Here is a 19,341-nt window from a genome sequence, read left to right on the forward strand (position 1 = left end):
CTTCCCTGGAAGGTCCCTGCGAGCACTGCAGATCCGACCCCAGGCTCACACAAATGAAATAAAACCCAGAACGGTTGACTTTCCTCCGCTGATGGAGAAGGAAATGCGGACTGGGAATACAAACGCTGAGCAGAGCAGTTTAACTAAACATTTCAGGTTACGCTCCAAGGACTCGTGTATGCTTCTCTGTACATAACACTTCCCTGCACTCGTGGACTCAAAAGCATTAGCTCAGTCTTCACCAGAGAAGATAACTCAAGGTAGCAGACCAAGAAATAGGGGGGGTTTGGTGGTGACTCTCATCACAACTGCTCTGGCTTCACTTCAGCAGTAAATGTTCTCCATTCTGTAAGTTTCCCAGTTACTAACTGGGATCCAGATGCTGCTGTCCTCTCACACTTTTTGAAAATATTACAAAGAGAATCTCTTTTTTATATTAACACATCTACTAGTCTTTGATATGTCCTGGTAGCAGAAATATAAATGAACCTGCTATCTCAAATTAACAATCAGTTGAGTGAAAACCAGTAAATTGTAACTTGGGAAGGAACAGACAAGCTGCACTGTGCCCTCCTGTGGCCACCTGGAAGATCATCTACCACCTTTAAAGCCAAAAACAAGTCACACTGATGCACTCGGAGGCAGTTTGGAAGTACGTGGACTGCAGAAGGCTAGTTTAAACATGGAGAAAACATGTTTACAGGTTTCTTCACAGTCCTACCTACCTCCCAATAGATCATGATTTCAGCAAATAGTACGAAACAGCGTGTGCAGACCCAGAGTTTTCTGTGCCTGTGAGTGAGGATGGGTTTTGGCCAGTGCGTGAAACCTCTACAGTACTGCTGAAGGAACATCTTTTTTGACCCACCAGATATCTGGACCTGCTCTGTGTTCACCAAATTATTTTGTTCCACTGCCTGTGTTTCTTCCACTTTGATAAGTGTGAGAGAGGCAACGGTCAGTCATTGGGTTAAGGTCTCACAACCCCTTCAGAGACTCCCCAGACAGCAGGCATTTGGCTTAATGGCTGGAATTCTGGGGTCTGTTTCCAATGGCCTCTGACTGCGGGTATTTACCATGGCCAAGTCCCCTGAGAAGCCTCCTTATAGCCAGTGAAGCTGTCACTACAGTCACATGAGTCCACGGTAAAGCTCACCTTGTAATAAAGTAAACCCAAACAGACACACATACTAAAAGCAGAATCTCTGTTATGGACATGGATCCCACAGGCACGGTGAGACCCACTGGTTTCTTCCCAGAATCACAAGAAACTCTCTACTCACAGCTTACCTTTTCCAGCACCTTGATTAGCACACATTAGTAAAAATGAAATTTTAATGCAAGCAAGGACCACACTTTGCTTTTCCTTCTGTAAGTACCTTTTTGTATTTAGCATTTGCCTTTTACAAGGACTAGAAGCAATCCGCACTTCAGCAACTGTACACACTTGTATTCAGGGGCATTTCCAACGGGGATTTCAGGGACCCAGACTGGGATGCTCGCTGTAGTTGGAATGAGAGACCTCAGTCACCTTGCAATGCACTGGTGGACTGAGAAAAGCAAGTTGAGAAGACTAACAAGTTTGTGATTTGTGGAAAATCATGGCCTAAAATGGGTAGTAGAGTGAGAGAAACTCCTCGATGTACTTCTGCCTGAAAGCAGGGTGCAGGCTGCCCACGCGTGGCCATGTGGAAGATCATGTACCTTTTCCAATTTTAAATGCTCAGTCATACAGGAAAGAGGTGCAGAAAAAAAATACAGGCTCCAGTAGTACTGGCTGGTAGCAAAGGATTTGCTAACAAAGCAGTGACTTCCTGGGACATGAGGAGATTGTTCAGACACTAAGCACTCGCTGTACCCACTCAGTGTGGACTATTAGTAGCATTTACATTGGTTAGCAGTGTATACTCCGTTCTCGAAACCAGCCCCTTTGCAAGGAAAACAATGGGTCCTTGCAGCAAGATGATTTTAAACATCACTCATTTCTAACAGGAAGCTGCTGAAAATGGGATTTTACATCAGAGACAGGTAGCTACAACACCAAGTCAGTTAGAAAGCTTTCTGGCTTCACGAGGTCCTAACAGAACTGCATGTCGCAGGTTTCAAGGAAACCAAGTGGCAGCAGTCCAGCTGCTCTACATTAAAAACACAAATTGAACTCTCAAAGCCTGGTTCCAAATACGTTAGGCAAGACAGTAAGCAGCTATGTACAGAATGAAGTCTTGATCATAAAGATCTGTCAGCTAGATGAGGGTTTTGCTGTGGAAGCACAGTAAAAGTCGGAAAAAGATGTAGCCAAAAGGCTGCAGCGGGCAGTCCCATTAACACACTGCTCCTCCAGCATTGCTGATGCGATTCCAGCGTTACAACTGGCAATGCTAAAGCTCAGCAGGAAACGGCAGAGGCTGGCAATGGACACAGATGGGAGAGCAACAGATCCAGAGAGGCAGAAAAGAGAATCAGACCCAAGAAACAGCTTAGGGGAGATGCAGTGGGAACTGGCAACAGAAGAAAGGATGGACTTGTTAAGTGCTTGTCTGTTCAAGAAGTTGCAAGACACCTGTAAGGCACCTGCTGCTAGCACTACGTGGCTTTGCCAAAGCGTGCAGGAAAGTTTTCTCCAGTCTTAGAAAACAGAAGATAACCTTTGCTTGCAATAATGGGAACAAAGGTGGTTTCAGCGAAAACAAATTCCTCACCAAAGAATTTCTAAGACAGATGACATTGTTACTTTCTGAAATGACCTTACATTTATGTTCTTTGAAACAGAAAATGCTGAAATACTAAAAAGAAAAAAAAAATGCCGCTCCACCTGACAGTAAGAACAATTTTATTTTTTTTTTTATATAAAATCAGTGCACAAATGTTAAAATATAACCCAGCTCCAGAAACACATGGCTTCAGATTAGATATGCATGATTTTTATGCTGTGTCTGCTGTAAAGCACTGATTACTTTATGAGCAAATTAAGCTTTGCAGGGACAGGACACTTGCTCTGGCGCAAACCCATGGAATGGATCCTTCTTATGCTCCTCCACCAACAAACAGTGGCAAGACAAAGTAGCATCAAGCAAGGCAAACAGTCCTTAAAGAAGTGGCGACCTTGGCCTTGAAACCAACAACCAACAGTGATTAGACAGGACCTCATCAAAGGGAAAGGAGTAGAGAAAATGAGGCGTATATCATGTTTCAGAGAGATTCACTTGGTTGCCTTAGAATGAGAAGAAAGTGGAGCTTCAGTGGCTCACCCTAATGAAAGTCTAAATATAGATACAAAGTTCCAGGTGACCCTATTCACCTATATAAAAGGGAAGTGGAGGGCAGAGAGGAGAGAGAGGGGGCAAGAGAAAAAAAACCAACAAAACAAACAGCTCCAGACAACAATTATATCCAGATATCAGAAGTACTGTCTCCACCAGGGTAACGAATCTCATGAGCTAGGACAGGCCCATCAGGTTCCTTCCCAAAATCCACTAGGAAGTTTTTATTCACTTTCAATCCACCTTTTTCAGTATCCACATCAATCTGCAGCATAACAGAGCCTTCCCTGAAAAAGGGACAAGAAAACAGATATTTGGAAAAGGATTCATACTGGTTGCTCTTCTCTTCCATATTTGGGCAGGATTTGTCTTTGTTTAATATAAAATGGAAAGAATCCCAGATTCAAAATGGGCCTTAGCAGGTCTCAAAAGTGAGTTACACAGCTTCAGCGAAATCTGCAACCTCAAATTAGCCATGAATGAGTGAAAAGTTGTTACTTATAAAGAAACAGGCAAACTGCACTATGCCCTCCTGTGGCCACCTGGAAGATCATCATCTCCTTTCTTTAATTCCAAAAAATAGAAAGCCATGCTGATACACTCAAAGGCAGTTTGGAAGTACTACAGATTCCAGGAGGCTAGGTCACATTCACTGCTTTCTTCCCGTTCTCATCTACTTCCAAACAGATCACAATTTCAACAACCAGGGCGTGCAGACCCCGAATTTTGTGTGCCTGATGAGAAGGGATGGATTCTGGCTCGTGGGGTAAAAACATCTAGATTGGTAGGCTGTGTACAAAAAGTTACTGGATTCAGTCTCCCTGTGTGGGAACTTTGCTCTGTGCACCAGTTGGTATATGCATACTGCTATTTAAGAAAGAAATCTTCACCATGGCCTTGCACAAAGTTTTCTTACTTGATAAGATCTGGGTAGAACTGCTTGTCCCATCCACTGTAGAGAGAGCTGGTGACATATAATCTCTTCCCATCCAAACTAAGCTGAATCATCTGAGGTCCACCTGGTATCTTCTTCCCCTAAAATTAGAGAACAAGGTGCTCAAGACAAGCTGCCATGGAGAGTGAACAAAAGAAATGCAACAGCAAGGAGAAACAGAAGAGCATGGCAGGTTCGCTGCTTGGAGGACCATCCAGCACTCTGAAATCCTTGACACAGTAACACCAAATCCCCTACTGTGGAGAGAGACCAGTTTTTATTTGGAGTCTTATTCCTTACTAAGAGGGAGCCTTGAAGCCATTTCAGAGGAGTTCCACTCAATTCACAGAACTAGTAACGCAAGGAAGAAAGGGCTGAAGGGTTCAGGTTGCTGTACTTGGATGGGAGCATCAAAAATCAAGCAAGAGGTGGGTGGTGTAACGCAGCTGCAAATAAGAACACATCTATGCTGCAGCTAGGTCACAGTTTGCACTACAAAGAAAAGGAGTACGTGGACCTTCCTGAAACTGCCTTCAGTGGCCAACAGATCTTAGCCATGACCGTGTTCCGTTCTTATACATCCTGAGACTTTCCACAGGTAGCTGCCTTGACAGTAATAATATTAATGCACGTTGATAATGACCAGAGATAATTAGCACTCTTTCATTTTTCTACCATGATGCCAGGTGCTATCAAAGTCTCTACACACCCCACTGAAGAATGAGCTGGTTTCAGTTGTTGAAAGATTATCAGAAGCAATGCTGGCAGTGTGATGAATGCACACTGCCTTAGCTTTAAACTAACTAGCTAACAGCAGCAGGGAAGCTGTAATTACACAGGCTTCAGTACAGGTGAACAGCTTGTCCAATCCCACCAGGGACCCAGAACATTTACCAGGATTTACTACCTCGAAATGTGATACCTGCCCAGGCTGTAAGCCAAGACACAAACTAGCCCAGATGCAGCTTTACACGTTGTGCATTTGACTGAGGTGTGTAGGGATATTTTAAAACTGATTACAATTAGCAGAGCACTGAGAACATGCACGTTAGGAAAACTTACTTTTATCACAAGTGGCTCTGGCTGAGACTGCAATTCCTTGTCTTCCACAACAGTTACAGGTCCACCTTTTGTGATGCTGCCTCCCAGAAACACCTGTAACCAGGGGAATGTGTGAGGACAGGCATTGGCTGTTGAAGGAACATGCAAGCAATATAGCCACAATTCTCAAGCAAAAGTAAATTGTCATTTTCTCCTTTTAAAAAGGAAAGAAATAAGCAGACCATACTGCCCTTGCACATGACAGCTTTTCTGATGGTGGCTCACCTGCCCCACCAGCCTGGGCTTGCGGGTGTCGGAGATGTCGTACTGGCGGATGTCTCCGTGCAGCCAGTTGTTGAAGTACAGGAACCTGTCGTCCAGCGAGATGAGGATGTCTGTAATAAGACCTTCAAGAAAATATTCAGCAGCAAACTCAGGAAAAGGACAGAATCAGCAACAAACAAGACCGCAAGCCTATTATCTTTCAAAATTCCAGTCACAGTAGCCTCAGAAAAAAACGTTAAGATATGGGTTGAACAAACACAATGAACCTTGGAAGCCCAGTACCTACTCAGAGGAGGTTCAGGCTCTACCAGCATTCCCAGGAGCGTTCCTGAATACTGTGAGCTCATGCTGAAAGACTCAAACTCCAAGTATTTTTTCTAGAGAAACTGACCTTGTGCACTGAGCAGTGTGGGAGCAGAGGCCTGGCAACCTCCTACCAGGTAGCTCATAAGCAAAGGCTAATCAGAAGTGTTACACAAAGAACCCAAACAGAAATTTAGTATTTTACCAGGGAAGTGTTTGCCATTTAAGGATAAGATTTTGCAAAAAGCTTACACTGTACCAGGGAACTGAAGACGACAACACCCCGTTTATTTTCCAAGCATGCTCACACTAACCAGGCATGTCAGGGAGAAGCCATCCTTGCACCTTCTTGCTGGGTACTTCAATCACCTTCTCTGCTGCCCAGTCTCCTTTCTGCAGAAGGAACAGGAGAGAACACAGCCTTATTATTGCCAATATGTTAGCCAAGAGGGCTCAGCTATGTGTGACAGAGGGAGGAGAAGCAAATAGTGCTATTTATTTAACAGGGCCTGGTACAGAGCTGATACGCACACTGCAAGTAAGTGTTACCAAGGGGTGAGGATGGTAACTATACTGCCAGGGAGAACGTTAATGATTATACTATGCAACATCATCTCAAACCAATTGCTGTAACAGTAGCAGGTGTCCTGTCCGTCTCCAGCTTGCCCTCTAAAATGGCAGCAGCTCTACTCCCCTGTCCATGACCCCACCGCTTTCCCTCCCTTCTCTACCTTCCGATCTCCCCTACACTTCCAAACACCGGCTGAGCAGCAGGCAGCACACACTGACACCGGTGACAAGTTCTGCATGTTCTGATTAGCTGTCCAATTGATACATGTTAAAAGATGTGCAGATGTGACACTTAGGGACATGTTTTAATGGTGGTCTTGCCAGTGCTATATTAATGGTTGGACTGGATGATCTTAAAGGTCTTTTCCAACCTAAGTTATTCTGTGATTTTATTTTTCTATGTTTGTTGACCAGCTTGCAGGCCAGAAAGCAAGCCATTGAGCTAATGCTGCAGCCCCTTCCTCAGTGCAAGCGTTCATTAGATTGTCTCCTGTTCAAGTGATCGCTAATGCTCCCATCATTGGAAAGACCTTCCCCTCTTTCAGATTTTCATTAATTGTGATTACATTGATAGACTCATCATCATGGAGGGCATGACAATTGGAAGAGGGGCTGACAGATCAGCACCATCATCTCTTAAGTCCTGCTTCCTTTCAGGATCAGGCTGTTAAGAGATTTGCATGCTGGACATCAGCAATATGGCTGCAGAGAACCTCAGAATGCCTGCCAGCTGCCACTGCTCAGAGATGAGGGACTACACAGTAGCTTCATAAAGCCATGGCAGTGGCTTGTATGCATGCTGTCATTAAGAGGTTTGTTCTCTGACACAACGTTACAGCTCGGTTAGAATTAGACTAGAATTAGGAGCCGTGTTATTTAATCTGAATTCTACTATTTGCTGTGTGATCAGTGAATTTCTGAAACAACTAGGTTTGAGCTTCTGTGCTTGCCCCTGCTTTCATTACCTACCTCTGTCTTGTAGAACCGATGCACTGCACTACTCAGAGCACATCCAACAAACCCTTCTGCAGCAGCTGGATTGTGGAGGAATCGAATTTCCAAAGGTATGGAGCCTTTCCCTAAGTCGATTGCCTGAATGTAGGTGCGAGTGCTCCAGTCCCACACATTAATGTGGCAGCCATAATGCCCTAACGGACAAGGTCAGACAAAGATAAGCACAGAAGAGACTATTTTAGCAAAGAGTTAAGTTTTACTTTTGAGAGTTTAAACAAATGCTCCCTCACCTCTCTCTATATCAGCTGGGTTAAACCCATCTGCCAAGGCTTTTGGGGTTCCCCATTCCGTGCTCATCATGACATTATGTCGCGGCTGATACCAGAAGTCATAACCCAGGGGGGGTACCTTTTCCCCGTTCTCCCAATTTCCTTTCACTTCAAAGGTCTCTCCGTCCAGCAAAATAAAGCCACCTGAAACAAAAACCAAAGAAAATTGTTTGAAGACACTCACACAGATCCACAGCTTTAAGTAAGTTAAATAATATATTAATATTTAAATGACTATTTTCTAAACATGCTGTAAAATGCAACCCTATGCTTAAGGAAAATTCTGTGATTCTGTTGGTTTTGCTTTTGTGGCCTAAAGCAAATGAAAGGTGGATTTTTAAAGAACTTTATCACATTGTAATTAATTTTTTAAGCTTCAGTTTGCTCTTCTTCTACTCAAGTCATTCCAATATATCCGATAGCCCTCCTAGAGTACATTTCAATTAAGGGATATCTTAGAGAAGATGCTGGAGGAGTCACCCCTGATTTTCTTTGCTTGCCACCAGTATCCTTGAATGACGTACGTAATACACATCTCTTCGAGGGCATGCTTGCCCACAGTCCAGAAGACAAAGACCCTGTGAAAAGGAGCAGGGCTCCCCACTTACCATCTGAAGTATATTTCTTCTAATAGCTAGTATTTCTCTTAGATGTCAGGTGGTTTACATCTGAATAGGTAACAAAATTTATATACAAGAATCCTTCAAAAGTTTTAAATAGGAAATGCAATCTCGAATAGCTGGAGAGGCTTAATTTTCATTAGACAATGAGGATTTAGGTTGGCAACAGCCACCTGTACTTTGGGAGCGTGATACTTCTACGGCACGAGTACTTTTCTAGAGTGATGAAGGGAAATAATACCTTTTCCATTGCCAGCAGGGTCTCCCAAACAGCTGATTAAGATGTCACCGCTGCCCAGACAGTGAGAGGTGTGAGGATTAGCCACGTTACACTTCCAGAATAACTCCACTGGCTCAACAATCTAAAATGAGTACACACAGTCACCTTCACTGAGATCACAAGAGAATACCAGTTCCACCCTTAACAGATTAAGTTTCAAAGAGTGAGGAAGGAGCATGAATGGAGTATGTGTGAGGGTGACTGGTTCTTTCACTATTGTGTTTTTGAGTACCTGTCACCTGCTGCTTTCTACTCTGCCCAGTTACACAGTACCAACCATGACACTTACCTGCTCTTCTCAAAAATATAAACAGCAAGAGCTGAATGGTCAGAATCAGTCTAATTTGTGCATCAGTGAGACACTGACATCTGCGTTTGTTTTAATTAGTATCAGCAGCAGAAATACCACTTGTGCAATATTCAGACATCAGCTCTCACTGGAATTCTAGCAGTTCAGAGGCGGGGGGGGGAATGGAAATCTTAGAGGCTTGCCAGAGACTCAGTGTGAAACAAAATTCACTGTACAAGAAGAGACCTTTGGGGGTTTTATTCCACCGCATTGATAGTTAGAGGCTGGCAAGGCTCTACAGAACTCAAAACTGAAAGACTGAATGGGAGTATTTGCAAGTGGGGTGGGACAAAACAACACTTTAAAGTTTCCTTACATTCCATGTTATGACCTGTCTTCAAACTGTATTTTTTATAACTAAATTTGTCTCTGCCAAACCTGGATCTCTGTACTGAAGTTCCACACGTTGCTGCACGGTTCATCTGACCAAGTATAGACGCTGACAGTATGTGTATTTACATCTGAGCTAATCCTCTATGCTTACTTTATAGTCAGTGAAAAGAAACAAACACTTTAAGACACAATTCCTTTACCCTAAAACAGTTTTCTAAGCCAGGTTAACAAATCTGACTCCAGCAATGCCTATCCTTTTTCACTGACTGTAACAAGAATCTAAACAGTTAGGCATGGAAAAGTGTAAGTCTATATCCAAACCTGTATCTATGCCAATATCTGTATCTCTGCCAAATTAATTCTATTGCAGTGGAAATTTTCTTTTGGGAAAATTCCAATTGTTTTCATGAACAAGGATTTAGAAAAATGTTTATTTCCCTATATTAAAACATTTTCTTTATTTTTTCTTTTTAAAAAAATCTACATATTGCATATTGAGGAACCAAGGATTACAAATCAAGGAAGAGGTGTCCTTTACAGAAGAGGTCTGGTTTTGCTCAGTGAAAATCCAATCAAATTTGAACTCATCTCTAAAAAACATACAATCTACATATGCTCAGCTGAATGTGTCATGTAGGAGTTTGCCTCATCATCTTGTAGTCAAAACCAATAACACAGTGTGCAACTACTTTAATTGAAATTCATACTGCAGAGGCAGGCTAAATTCTGGAACTTCCTAATTTTTCAGTGTTTGATACCACATTTACTCACACTTCTTTAGTGCAAGATTTTTTTGGTGTAGTTTATCAATAAACTGTAGGAGTTTCAAAACACCCCCAAGTGCCTAATGCTTGACAAAAATTTGCGTAGCAATTCTGGCTCTCCTATTCTAATTTGAAGTTGGAATCCCTAATATCACCATCTCTTGGTCAAATAAGAAATAAAACCCCATCTTAAAGTCACCTAAATATACCTTACGAATTCTAGGAGCTCGCGAGTCTGTTCCCACATCCACCACATAAATTCGAGAAGAGATCAGACTTGGTAGAATCAGGCAATTTCTTTTCTTTGTGGCATCCCCAAAGCAGCTGCTGCAGGCATTCCACCCTGAATGATGGAGCTCATCCTTAAGATTCGGCATGGGCAGGCGATGGATCACCTACAAAGTCAAGAGACAGACTTAAGATTCAGTCTGGTGTAAGTTTTCCCCTAGGCAAAGAAATGGGTCTTTATGTCAAAGCATAAATTAATAAAGAGCAGAAGGAAACGGCTATTTGTTATTCAGGAAGCAGATTCAGCCTGAGGTATGCAGAGCTGAAGCTGTAAAATGGGAGAAGAAGGTTGGACATCAGGATTGCATGGCATTTGTTAAATGTTGTATGCTATTCCATTAACCCCAAAAAGACTCTTATCTAAATAAGGAGACACACAATAATGGTATGGAAAAAACTAACAGAAAAAAAAACACCATTTGCTCATGTGCTGCAAGTCTCTGACTGTATAAGATTTACCTAATTACAGCTGGGACTGACTGTACCAAACTGTCACGTTAATTTGCACTCCTGCTTCTGATTTTTACTTTTCCACTGTATAACTAAGAAAATTTGAAAGACTGCAGCTAAGTTTTGTCAAAGTTTTAGGAGATTTGTGTCCTCCACTCCTCCACAATAAAACCGTAAGCAGTAGCTATAAAAAAAATAAGAACAAATTATGAAAATTTTTGTTATCAAACCAGATGTGCTGCTCCTTAAACACACAGAGATCAGAGTCCAAAGTGTCTTCAGTAATTTGAGTCACACAAGCACTGCATGTTTAAATGCAGTTTAGTGTACACTATTTGCAGTAACAAACTGAGGAGCTTAGTCAGTTTTACCAATATTTTGGATCTGGTATATTGGTATCTACCTACACACAGCTTTCCATTTATGCAGTAAATGGATTACGTTTATAATGCCTAATGCGTAGAATTTCCCAGGGTATCAGACATCCAACTTCATAAAGTCTGTCTATACTACAAGGAAATTGCCACCTTCTTGAGCTTAATACTCATGCTCAGTATAGATCAGTAATGGTGTTATAAAAAGAACTATTAAAATACTAAGCACAAAACCGCTCTGAAAGCGTCTTGAGACCAACAAGATAAATGTTAGCTTTGAGTAACCCAGTAAGAAAAACACCAGAGGATTTGACTGGTTCTCAACACAACTATCTACTTGAAAATGATTCTGTGAACCCCAATATTCACCACCCTAGGAAACAGAGCACTGGAGCCATTCTACACACAGGTACCTGACAATAGTGCGGAGATTTGGGGTCAACGTCCACAGTGGCCAGGTAGTCAGGCTTCTCTATCCCAGTGTTTCTGTAGATACAGGGCAGATACACAATCTCCTCCCGGGGACCTTTCAAGGCAAAAGTCTTGTTTAATGTGTCACAATAAACCAATTTTACAAAAAGCTATGGTCAACTTTAAGAGAATCTTCTCTGGATTTAATCTCTGTCTCAAAATTTTGATTCTTCCTAGAAAGCTGAACCTCAGTATTTCTATTTGATGGAGAAACACTAGTAGTATGTAGCCTGAGCAGCCAGAAACGGCCAAGAATAAGTGCTTACTCAGCTGTGGGGCCCTTCCACTCCCTTGCCTTCCTAATGTAAGAGGCTCTGGGGATGCAATTATTTTCCTGAAAAAGGACAGTGGTGGAGACCACCTTCCCACCTGCAAGGCCACGTCAAGCCTCTCCTGTCTCCATCACACAAGCGATGACTCCCTGGTGCCAGGGCCTGGATTTCAGTCTACCTATGCCAAAAGCCTACTTATTACAATCTAGAAAACTGAGGCTTTTAAAATATATCAAAGGACTCAAGATGAAATTCAGACACTATTAAAAGCTACAGCAAAATGCCTCAAGGGCTTTAGTGTGTTTCGGGATTTAGCCAGACGCTGCTGGGAAGAGCAGAACATAACTTTTGTACAGCTACAAGCAGATGAGGAGCTTGCTGTTAAACTACATCACACCAAATACCCTACGGCCCTTTCTCCTATTTTCCCCTTCTGCCCTAGACAGGCACTTGTTTTTATGGAAGAGTCTCAGGGCAGTCTATAAAGATCTCCATCCAAAAAACATCAACAAAACTTTTATTTTTAGGTTAAATACTTGCTCCCAATACTCTGAAAGCCAAGCCCTATTTTGCAGCATACAAAACCAGAACGGTTTGATGTTAGTGTCCTATAGCCATGCACACATCTAAACCCCGACCCACCTTGGGTTTAGTGCTATGATTTAGTGAATCATGCTAACAGAGCTTACATGCTTTGCCCAAAATCAGGTACAAAATGAAATGAAATCTGACATTTAAATTCTTCTTGGCCTTGCTAATTAGTGAGCCACTCTGGAAGGCATCTACCTAGTCTTCCCCTAATCTGAAAACAATTCCTTTACTGATGGCCTGGATTTAGGAAAGATGTTACAGTACTTGCCTTTCATGGCATCCAGAGGAGTTGCATATCCTGGACCACATGCTCCGCATTTTGCTGATTAGAGGGGAAAAAAAAGAAGTTATTTTAATCTCCAAATTATTTTAAAGCATATCTCTAAAAGAACATTGGTGTCACATTCAGAAATTGACAAATCTTAGATCCAATTCTTACATTGCCAAACACCTGTAAGTCTCACTGACTCCAGTCAGCGTTAGGGTTACTTGAGTTTCTGAAAATGTACACAATGTGACACTCCACACACAAAAGTGATGGGAAACTGGGGCCTTCATTTCAAGGAGTTCAGCCTCACAATTTTAAAGCACATTCATATATGACAAGGGTCTGGCATTTAAGAAAATTTTGTTAAATGTTTTACAGAGAGCTGCTGAATCACTGCCAGATGAGTAAGTAGACAGATTGCCCAATTTGAACAACTCATTTTATTATTACTGGAAAGCCTCCAGTCTTTCTCTGCATATAAATGTTGAAGAAGTGGTTATTTTTAAGGATTTACAGCCTGGAGAAGAGGTGATACTGCAGGTGTCCAGAAAGGACAAGAGGAAGGGAAATTATGAACCATCCCACCTTCTCTCTATTAAAAACTCAGCTCCCCACCTCTGCTTTCACACCATGGTTGGAGCTGCCAGAAACCTCTCTGGACTGGCGTTCCTCGTTCACCACTTCCTGCACAGCAACTACATCACGAATCAGACAACTGAGTGGGGAAACTATGGTTTTAAGAAGCTAGAAAGGGAAACCAAATGTCCTCCAGAGAAGAGAACCCCACAAAAGCAGAAGGACCACGTCTGGCTTGAGGCTAGGCTCTGCACTAGGAGAAACGTGCCATTTTGCAGAAGGCAGAAGACTGAGAAGCAACGTTCTTCTGTACCGGGAGTCGAAACCACCCGACACATCTGGGGGTCTCTACGCACAAACCATTTCAACGGGGACAGCCACCGCAGTGGCTGTCATCTACAGCTTCTCTGCCTGCAAAGTGAGGAGTTCCCTGCCAAAAAGACAGGGCTCCTATATTAGGATCTTACAGAATTAACGGCTTGATCCTCAGCAACCTTAAAGCACTGCCCACTGCAAACCTGTAATATTTACAACCATTTCAGCTTACTTCTAAAAATTGTCTTAGCTCCCTTTGTATCTGTTTGGATCCTAATCAACACCCAAGTAAAAATTACATTAAAACAGCCTCATACACCATGATTTCTACTCTAACATAGTCAACAGAACCTACATGCTCAGGACTGAATCAATAAATTGTTGGCTAGAATTAAGAAAATATTGTGAAAATATTCCTTTAAGGGGTAGTTACAACACATTGCAAGTTTATAAGCTTAACTGACACACATAAATCTCTACTTTTCTAGAGCCAGGGAGCTGCAGGCCTGCTGAACACAACGCAGGAAGCTTCTGCTCCATTCCGAAATGGAACTAGTATATCATCAGCTGTTTAAAACACAAAAATATATAAGTGCTGTGCAGCAGGATGCCAGCTATTTTTTCAACATGACACGAAGTGAAATGCATGTTGACAGAAGCAAAACCACAGTATAGTTGCCTCCCTCTGTACCTCAAGTGTCTATAATAAAAATAAGCAAACCAGCTAATTATTTGCCATTCTCTGATAGTCAAAATGAGAAATTTATAGCAACAGTTTATTTCAGAATGCCACAGATCTAAGATTTCAGATCCAGAGGCAGTGACAGCTCCAGTGCCCATTTAATTACGGAGCCTTTCTCCGAAGGCAAAATGCTTCAAGCAATCCACTTGCTGCATGCGGAGGCTCCCAACTTCATAGCCAGGATCTTCTCAAAAAGACTAATTTAGTACTTTACATTTAATTTCACATTCCTTGTGAAACATTTTTATCTGAAAACACAAAATATGAAGTTTGCTTTGTTCCATTTATGTCTAAGCCATAATTTAAACTTTATTCCAATTTTCTCAATCACCTAAATTAGCAGGAACTCAGTATGCATTAGACCACAGCTTAATTAGCATTGCAAATGTAGTTTTCTGCAGATTACTTTGAGAAAAAGATTATTTGTGCCAAATTGTTTTCCAGAGAAAACATACAGCAAGATGATGAACGTTTTATCTTCCTTGTTCTCATACACGGTTTTTACTCCTTTCCCTCTGATCTTGTTCAAACACCCTTTTATTCAGAACCATTGTATCTAACTGCCTGCAGATATCTGTGGATGACGCAAGCCTCTCCGTGTTATACGATGCCAAGCTCATTTGTGAATACAAAATGAGGATTTCCTCATGAAGCTGTGATTTGTACCATCTTGTAGCAACATGTTAACAACAATATTTATATTGCTATGTTAATAATCCACGGTTAAACATGTTAATATTCCTTGTTAGGTTCCAGATCCCCCGTTAATCTGGCAGCTGACCGAGTGTTTTGAATACCAGGAAGTGGGACAGTATATCACATACATGTGGTTTGCAAACTCCAGTAAGGACAAAAGCATTGAGATTTTTTTTCTGCAGTGCATGTTGCACCTTTACAGGCAAATTCTCTTCTGGGTAACTTCCCAGCCACAAAGTTCACCTTCCTTGTCTTTCTAAGTGAAAGAACATTTCTCTACTACAAATAGCTCATGTGTGAACTGAATGGGAAGAACATACGCCTTTAGCTTTAAGTGCTTCAGTGTACAATTTTCCTTTTTTCACAAATGAAGTTACAATAAGCTCCACTCCTGCTTACTCTGATGCAGTTATTTGTATATATACACCAAGAGCTGATAAAAATATCACTGTTCCTTTTGTTATCACTATCTACAGCAATTCTCTCTTGTGGAGAGCAAAGGGAATGGAGGAATCCAGTCTGGTTTCCTTTTGCTCTAAATTTTGTCATCTCTTTCCATCTGTCCTGTTCCTCTTTCTAGAGAACAGGAGGGACAGCAAACCAAAGGCAAGTGTCCAGTCCTTCATAAGCCACCAACAATGATCCACAGGTCACTCTGGAAAACTCCATGCAAATCAACAACAAGGTTTGGGGATATTTTGCTACACTTACAACAGCTGAAAATATATAAGCCATCATTTCCCACATAAAGCATAGTAAGGGACTCCCTGCAGCTTTCCATCCACTCAGTAAGTTTCAGACAAAAAGGAGGCAGTTCTCAATGTCATAAATGTTAAAAGAGCTTCTCTGATGTTGGCAAAACCACCACACACTTTCAGGTGGCAGCGAAGAACAAAACGTTTCATTTCCCTCATTTTTTTGAGCACCGAGCAGTACCACAGTGCCAAGTAAAATTGCATACTGTGCAAGGTCCAGGACCGATGACTGCATCTGCCAGTCTAGCAGTCACAGCACAGAAAAACAATCCCGACACCTCTGGGTTCATTTGCCGCTGTTACTGGGGGAGCCAATGCACTGTGCTGCTCTGCGCCTCCGAGCACAAGCGCTTCCTTCGTCAGGCAGCAGATAAAGATGCCCCTCTGCCTGTTCAAGGGCTGTGAAGTCTTGAGAAATACCAAGCTCCTCAGGGCAGAGAAATATCGGGAAATACAGATCATCCCGAAGGACAACAAACACCACAAAGCATTTTATAAGCAAGATTTAGGAGATAGTTTCATTAAAAACTTTTGAAAGTAGCTTCTTTTTTTTTTTTTTTTATAAAAGGCCAATCTATTTATACTTACCTAATCAGTTCGTTAAGTTCTGAAGTGATATGCAAAGCCTCTGTGCAAGCTGCAGCACGAGCAGACTATATGCAGATTAACCTGGAGTCACCAGTAGCGTGGATAACGAGGTTTATAGATTTACAACAATGGGTAGCAGCATTCTAAAAAAATATCCCACCTGATGAAGTGCAGTTTCATAGTAAATTCAGTAACACTTAATACAAAACAAGTATTCTTTGGTAGTTTGGGTTTAACAGAGTGAAATAATGGAAAGGAGCAGGAAAGACATTGTCTTTTTATTTGTGTATTTTATGGCAGCAGAGCACTTCAGCCACTTAAGAGAAACTATGAAGGTGCCTGAGACTCTTTACACTATAAAGGGAGTTTAGGAGAAATGTGGCAATAAATTAGTTGCCTCTGTTGAGAACTGAAAGTTACATGTAATAAGTCTAGACCAAGCTGGCCTTTTTGTAGAGCCTAAGTAAACAGAAAGTCCTCTGAAGTTAAGATGGATGCATGGCTTAAACACTCACATATTCAAAAATGAAGGTAGGCAAATCTGGTTTATGGTATGATTACGCTAAACTGCTGAAATAAACACACAAATGGGAAAAAAAAAAATTGTGTATCAGCTATACCATACACCTGACAAGACACAGGCCTTACAGAATAAGAGAAGCAGCACATTCTTTCTGAAATAAGTCTTTTTCCAAGCAACAAATTATGCAAGCAGACGTTAATGATCTGTTCAATTTTTGAAGAGCAGCCTAAGACTTGATCTTCTACACTGCCAAGAGCATACTTTTCCAAACCTTGTGACCAATCAATCACTATCATGCTACTTCAAGCTTTTTGGTGCAGTATTTAACTTACTCTTTCTACACTGCCAAGCCTGACTTCTTGAAGACTGCCACGACCGTTGAGACAAAACTGTTGTTATCACAGGTTACAAAATGAAACCTACAGTTTGCTAGAAAGCAAAGCAAACCAAACGTCATTTATTTTGTAGTATTAGTACTTATAAAAGCACACAAAGATAAACATTCACCCTAGGCAGATAAACCAGACCAGACACTTCTGCTGAGTCAGAATCATTGTTTTTGTCTGCGTAATAAGGGCTTTTTTTACTAGGGTCTGCAACCTTACACTGTTCTGTGAAATCACAATGTAACAGTGTCCCCCTTGCAAATTACACTATAATACATTCACATGCAAAACAGCTTCCATCTGTTTTAGTCCCCTCCCTCTATTTCCTGGCCCTGTATTCAAAACTGAAAGTCCATACAAATTACATGGTCTATCACAAAAATGTAAGCAAAAAGTTAAATTCCTCAGTTCCCCAGCGATCTTCTTAAGCAGCATTTACATTCACATCAACCACAGCAGAAAGTCCAAATGCTCATTTCAGTTTCTAAATGCCAAAGTACTAGAAAAGACATTTAATGATAGCATAAAAAGCATTTACTGATAGCATTAAAACTACTCATTTAAAACCACAGGGGTTTTCAATAACTTGAAGTAAACCTTTTAATAGTCAGAGGAAACACTGAACTTCAGCCCCACGCCTCTCCTTACCAGTCCGCCACGCTAACGAACCCACTGGCCCCTGCTTAATGCGTTTCACAGTGCAGAACTGTAACCAAAAGCAGCAGATCCCAGCTGGATCCACAGGCTGGATCTCTTACCCATGTCGGATCGGACGTTCAGGGCTCCTGGGTATGCGCAAGAGGAAGGACAGCTGCCTAGGACGGGATGTTTGTGAAGGAAAAGCGTCTCACAGAGGGTCCTATATGCGAGAGTGAAGGGGTGGGCAGGACCAGGGAGAGAAACTGCCAAGGGGAGGATCCAGCGCAGCCGGGAGTGCAAGCGGACAGGGACAGATTCAGTTTCTACTTCCTGGGCAAGAGTGGAGACACTTTCAAAGCTCAGCTTGAGCCCCTGTCCTCTGCCGCACCTGGCTCCGACACTGCTGCGCTTTCCACCTGCCCCTGTTTATATTCCAGATAAGTTTGTCTGGGTATTTTGTACCCAAATGACTGCCCTCACGCAGAGAGCACCCGCATGCTTTCTAACAGCAAAGGAGGAAACAGTTGTGTTTAAAAACTCTTGATTTTGGGCAATGTTTCAAGTTCACCAGGAGTCAATGCGTTCCAGACTGGATCACAGGTCTCAGTTGCATCTGGTTTGGCAGGGAGCAGTGTTTTTAATATTTCATGGCCCTTCCCTCCCTTAAACAAGGCAGCTACAAAATGACAACTTGCCAGCTGAAAACTTCACAGGATTACCTCTTGAAGATGATTATCTCAAGATTGGCAGCTGCCCTGAGTATTGGAAAATCTGGATTTCACTCTTTATTCTATCTGGGATTCCACTAAACTGTCCCTAATAAGAATTAGTCTATTATTTCCCATTGATTTTTTAAAGGACAGTACTTTTTCCCAGGCAATATTCCCTCTGTCATTCTCAAAACATTCTCAAGAGAGAATACCACATTTTACAACCCTGTCCCACTTCTTCTCTGCCTTTTACATAAGCCACCGGTAACAGAAACCGAAAAACTAAACAGTGCTGAAACAGGAGAACTATTTCAGCTATTCCCTCCATTAAGCCAAGAGAGCGTCAGGGAGATCTGATAAACAACCTATAAGTAACCATTTCTTTAGATTTATTTAGTGAACTGAGCCTTTTTTTTCTGATCATGAATTACCACAAGCGCAGTCTGTCAATGTGTTTACCGCTTCAGACTGCTAGCTAAATATTTTGTTCAAACAAATTACTACTCAAAAATGCTTTTCTCTAAATTTTGTTTTCAATACTCCATAGCTGTAGTTAGGTACCCGAACTGCCTGATAGCCTGTCCAAGTCACGTCTCTCTCTTTTGATGGGCTAACTGCTTTGAAACAATTTTTTTTTAAAAGGCATTTTTATTATTTTGTCCACAAATCCTTAGT

The 19,341-nt window shown here is 41.8% G+C and overlaps 1 protein-coding gene and 1 long non-coding RNA gene across 5 annotated transcripts; one reads left to right on the forward strand and one right to left on the reverse strand.

Moving 5' to 3' along the window:
- Positions 1–2,813: 2,813 nt before the first annotated feature.
- On the reverse strand, positions 2,814–18,301 carry LOC121099551 (methanethiol oxidase-like). Of its 4 annotated transcripts, none has more exons than XM_040618673.1 (12): positions 18,076–18,301; positions 12,737–12,790; positions 11,548–11,660; positions 10,232–10,417; positions 8,538–8,658; positions 7,638–7,820; positions 7,363–7,541; positions 6,138–6,216; positions 5,521–5,630; positions 5,257–5,349; positions 4,177–4,295; positions 2,814–3,547 (listed from the first exon to the last, which is right to left on the reverse strand). In XM_040618673.1, exons 1-12 carry the CDS (start codon positions 18,077–18,079, stop codon positions 3,385–3,387), a joined length of 1,404 nt encoding a protein of 467 aa, XP_040474607.1. In that variant the 5' UTR covers positions 18,080–18,301; the 3' UTR covers positions 2,814–3,384. The 4 variants fall into 4 exon arrangements, with proteins under 4 accessions (XP_040474607.1, XP_040474606.1, XP_040474609.1 ...); XM_040618672.1 differs by having other exon boundaries at positions 5,521–5,642; positions 18,076–18,296; XM_040618675.1 differs by lacking the exon at positions 18,076–18,301 and adding an exon at positions 17,966–17,987 and having other exon boundaries at positions 5,521–5,642.
- On the forward strand, positions 5,649–18,450 carry LOC121080019. Its single transcript, XR_005825257.1, has 4 exons — positions 5,649–6,108; positions 6,669–6,670; positions 11,018–11,025; positions 18,441–18,450. It is a non-coding gene; the product is annotated as an uncharacterized LOC121080019 (long non-coding RNA).
- Positions 18,451–19,341: the final 891 nt, after the last annotated feature.

Source organism: Falco naumanni, chromosome 20 (genome assembly GCF_017639655.2).
Source record: "Falco naumanni isolate bFalNau1 chromosome 20, bFalNau1.pat, whole genome shotgun sequence".
NCBI lineage: Eukaryota > Metazoa > Chordata > Aves > Falconiformes > Falconidae > Falco > Falco naumanni.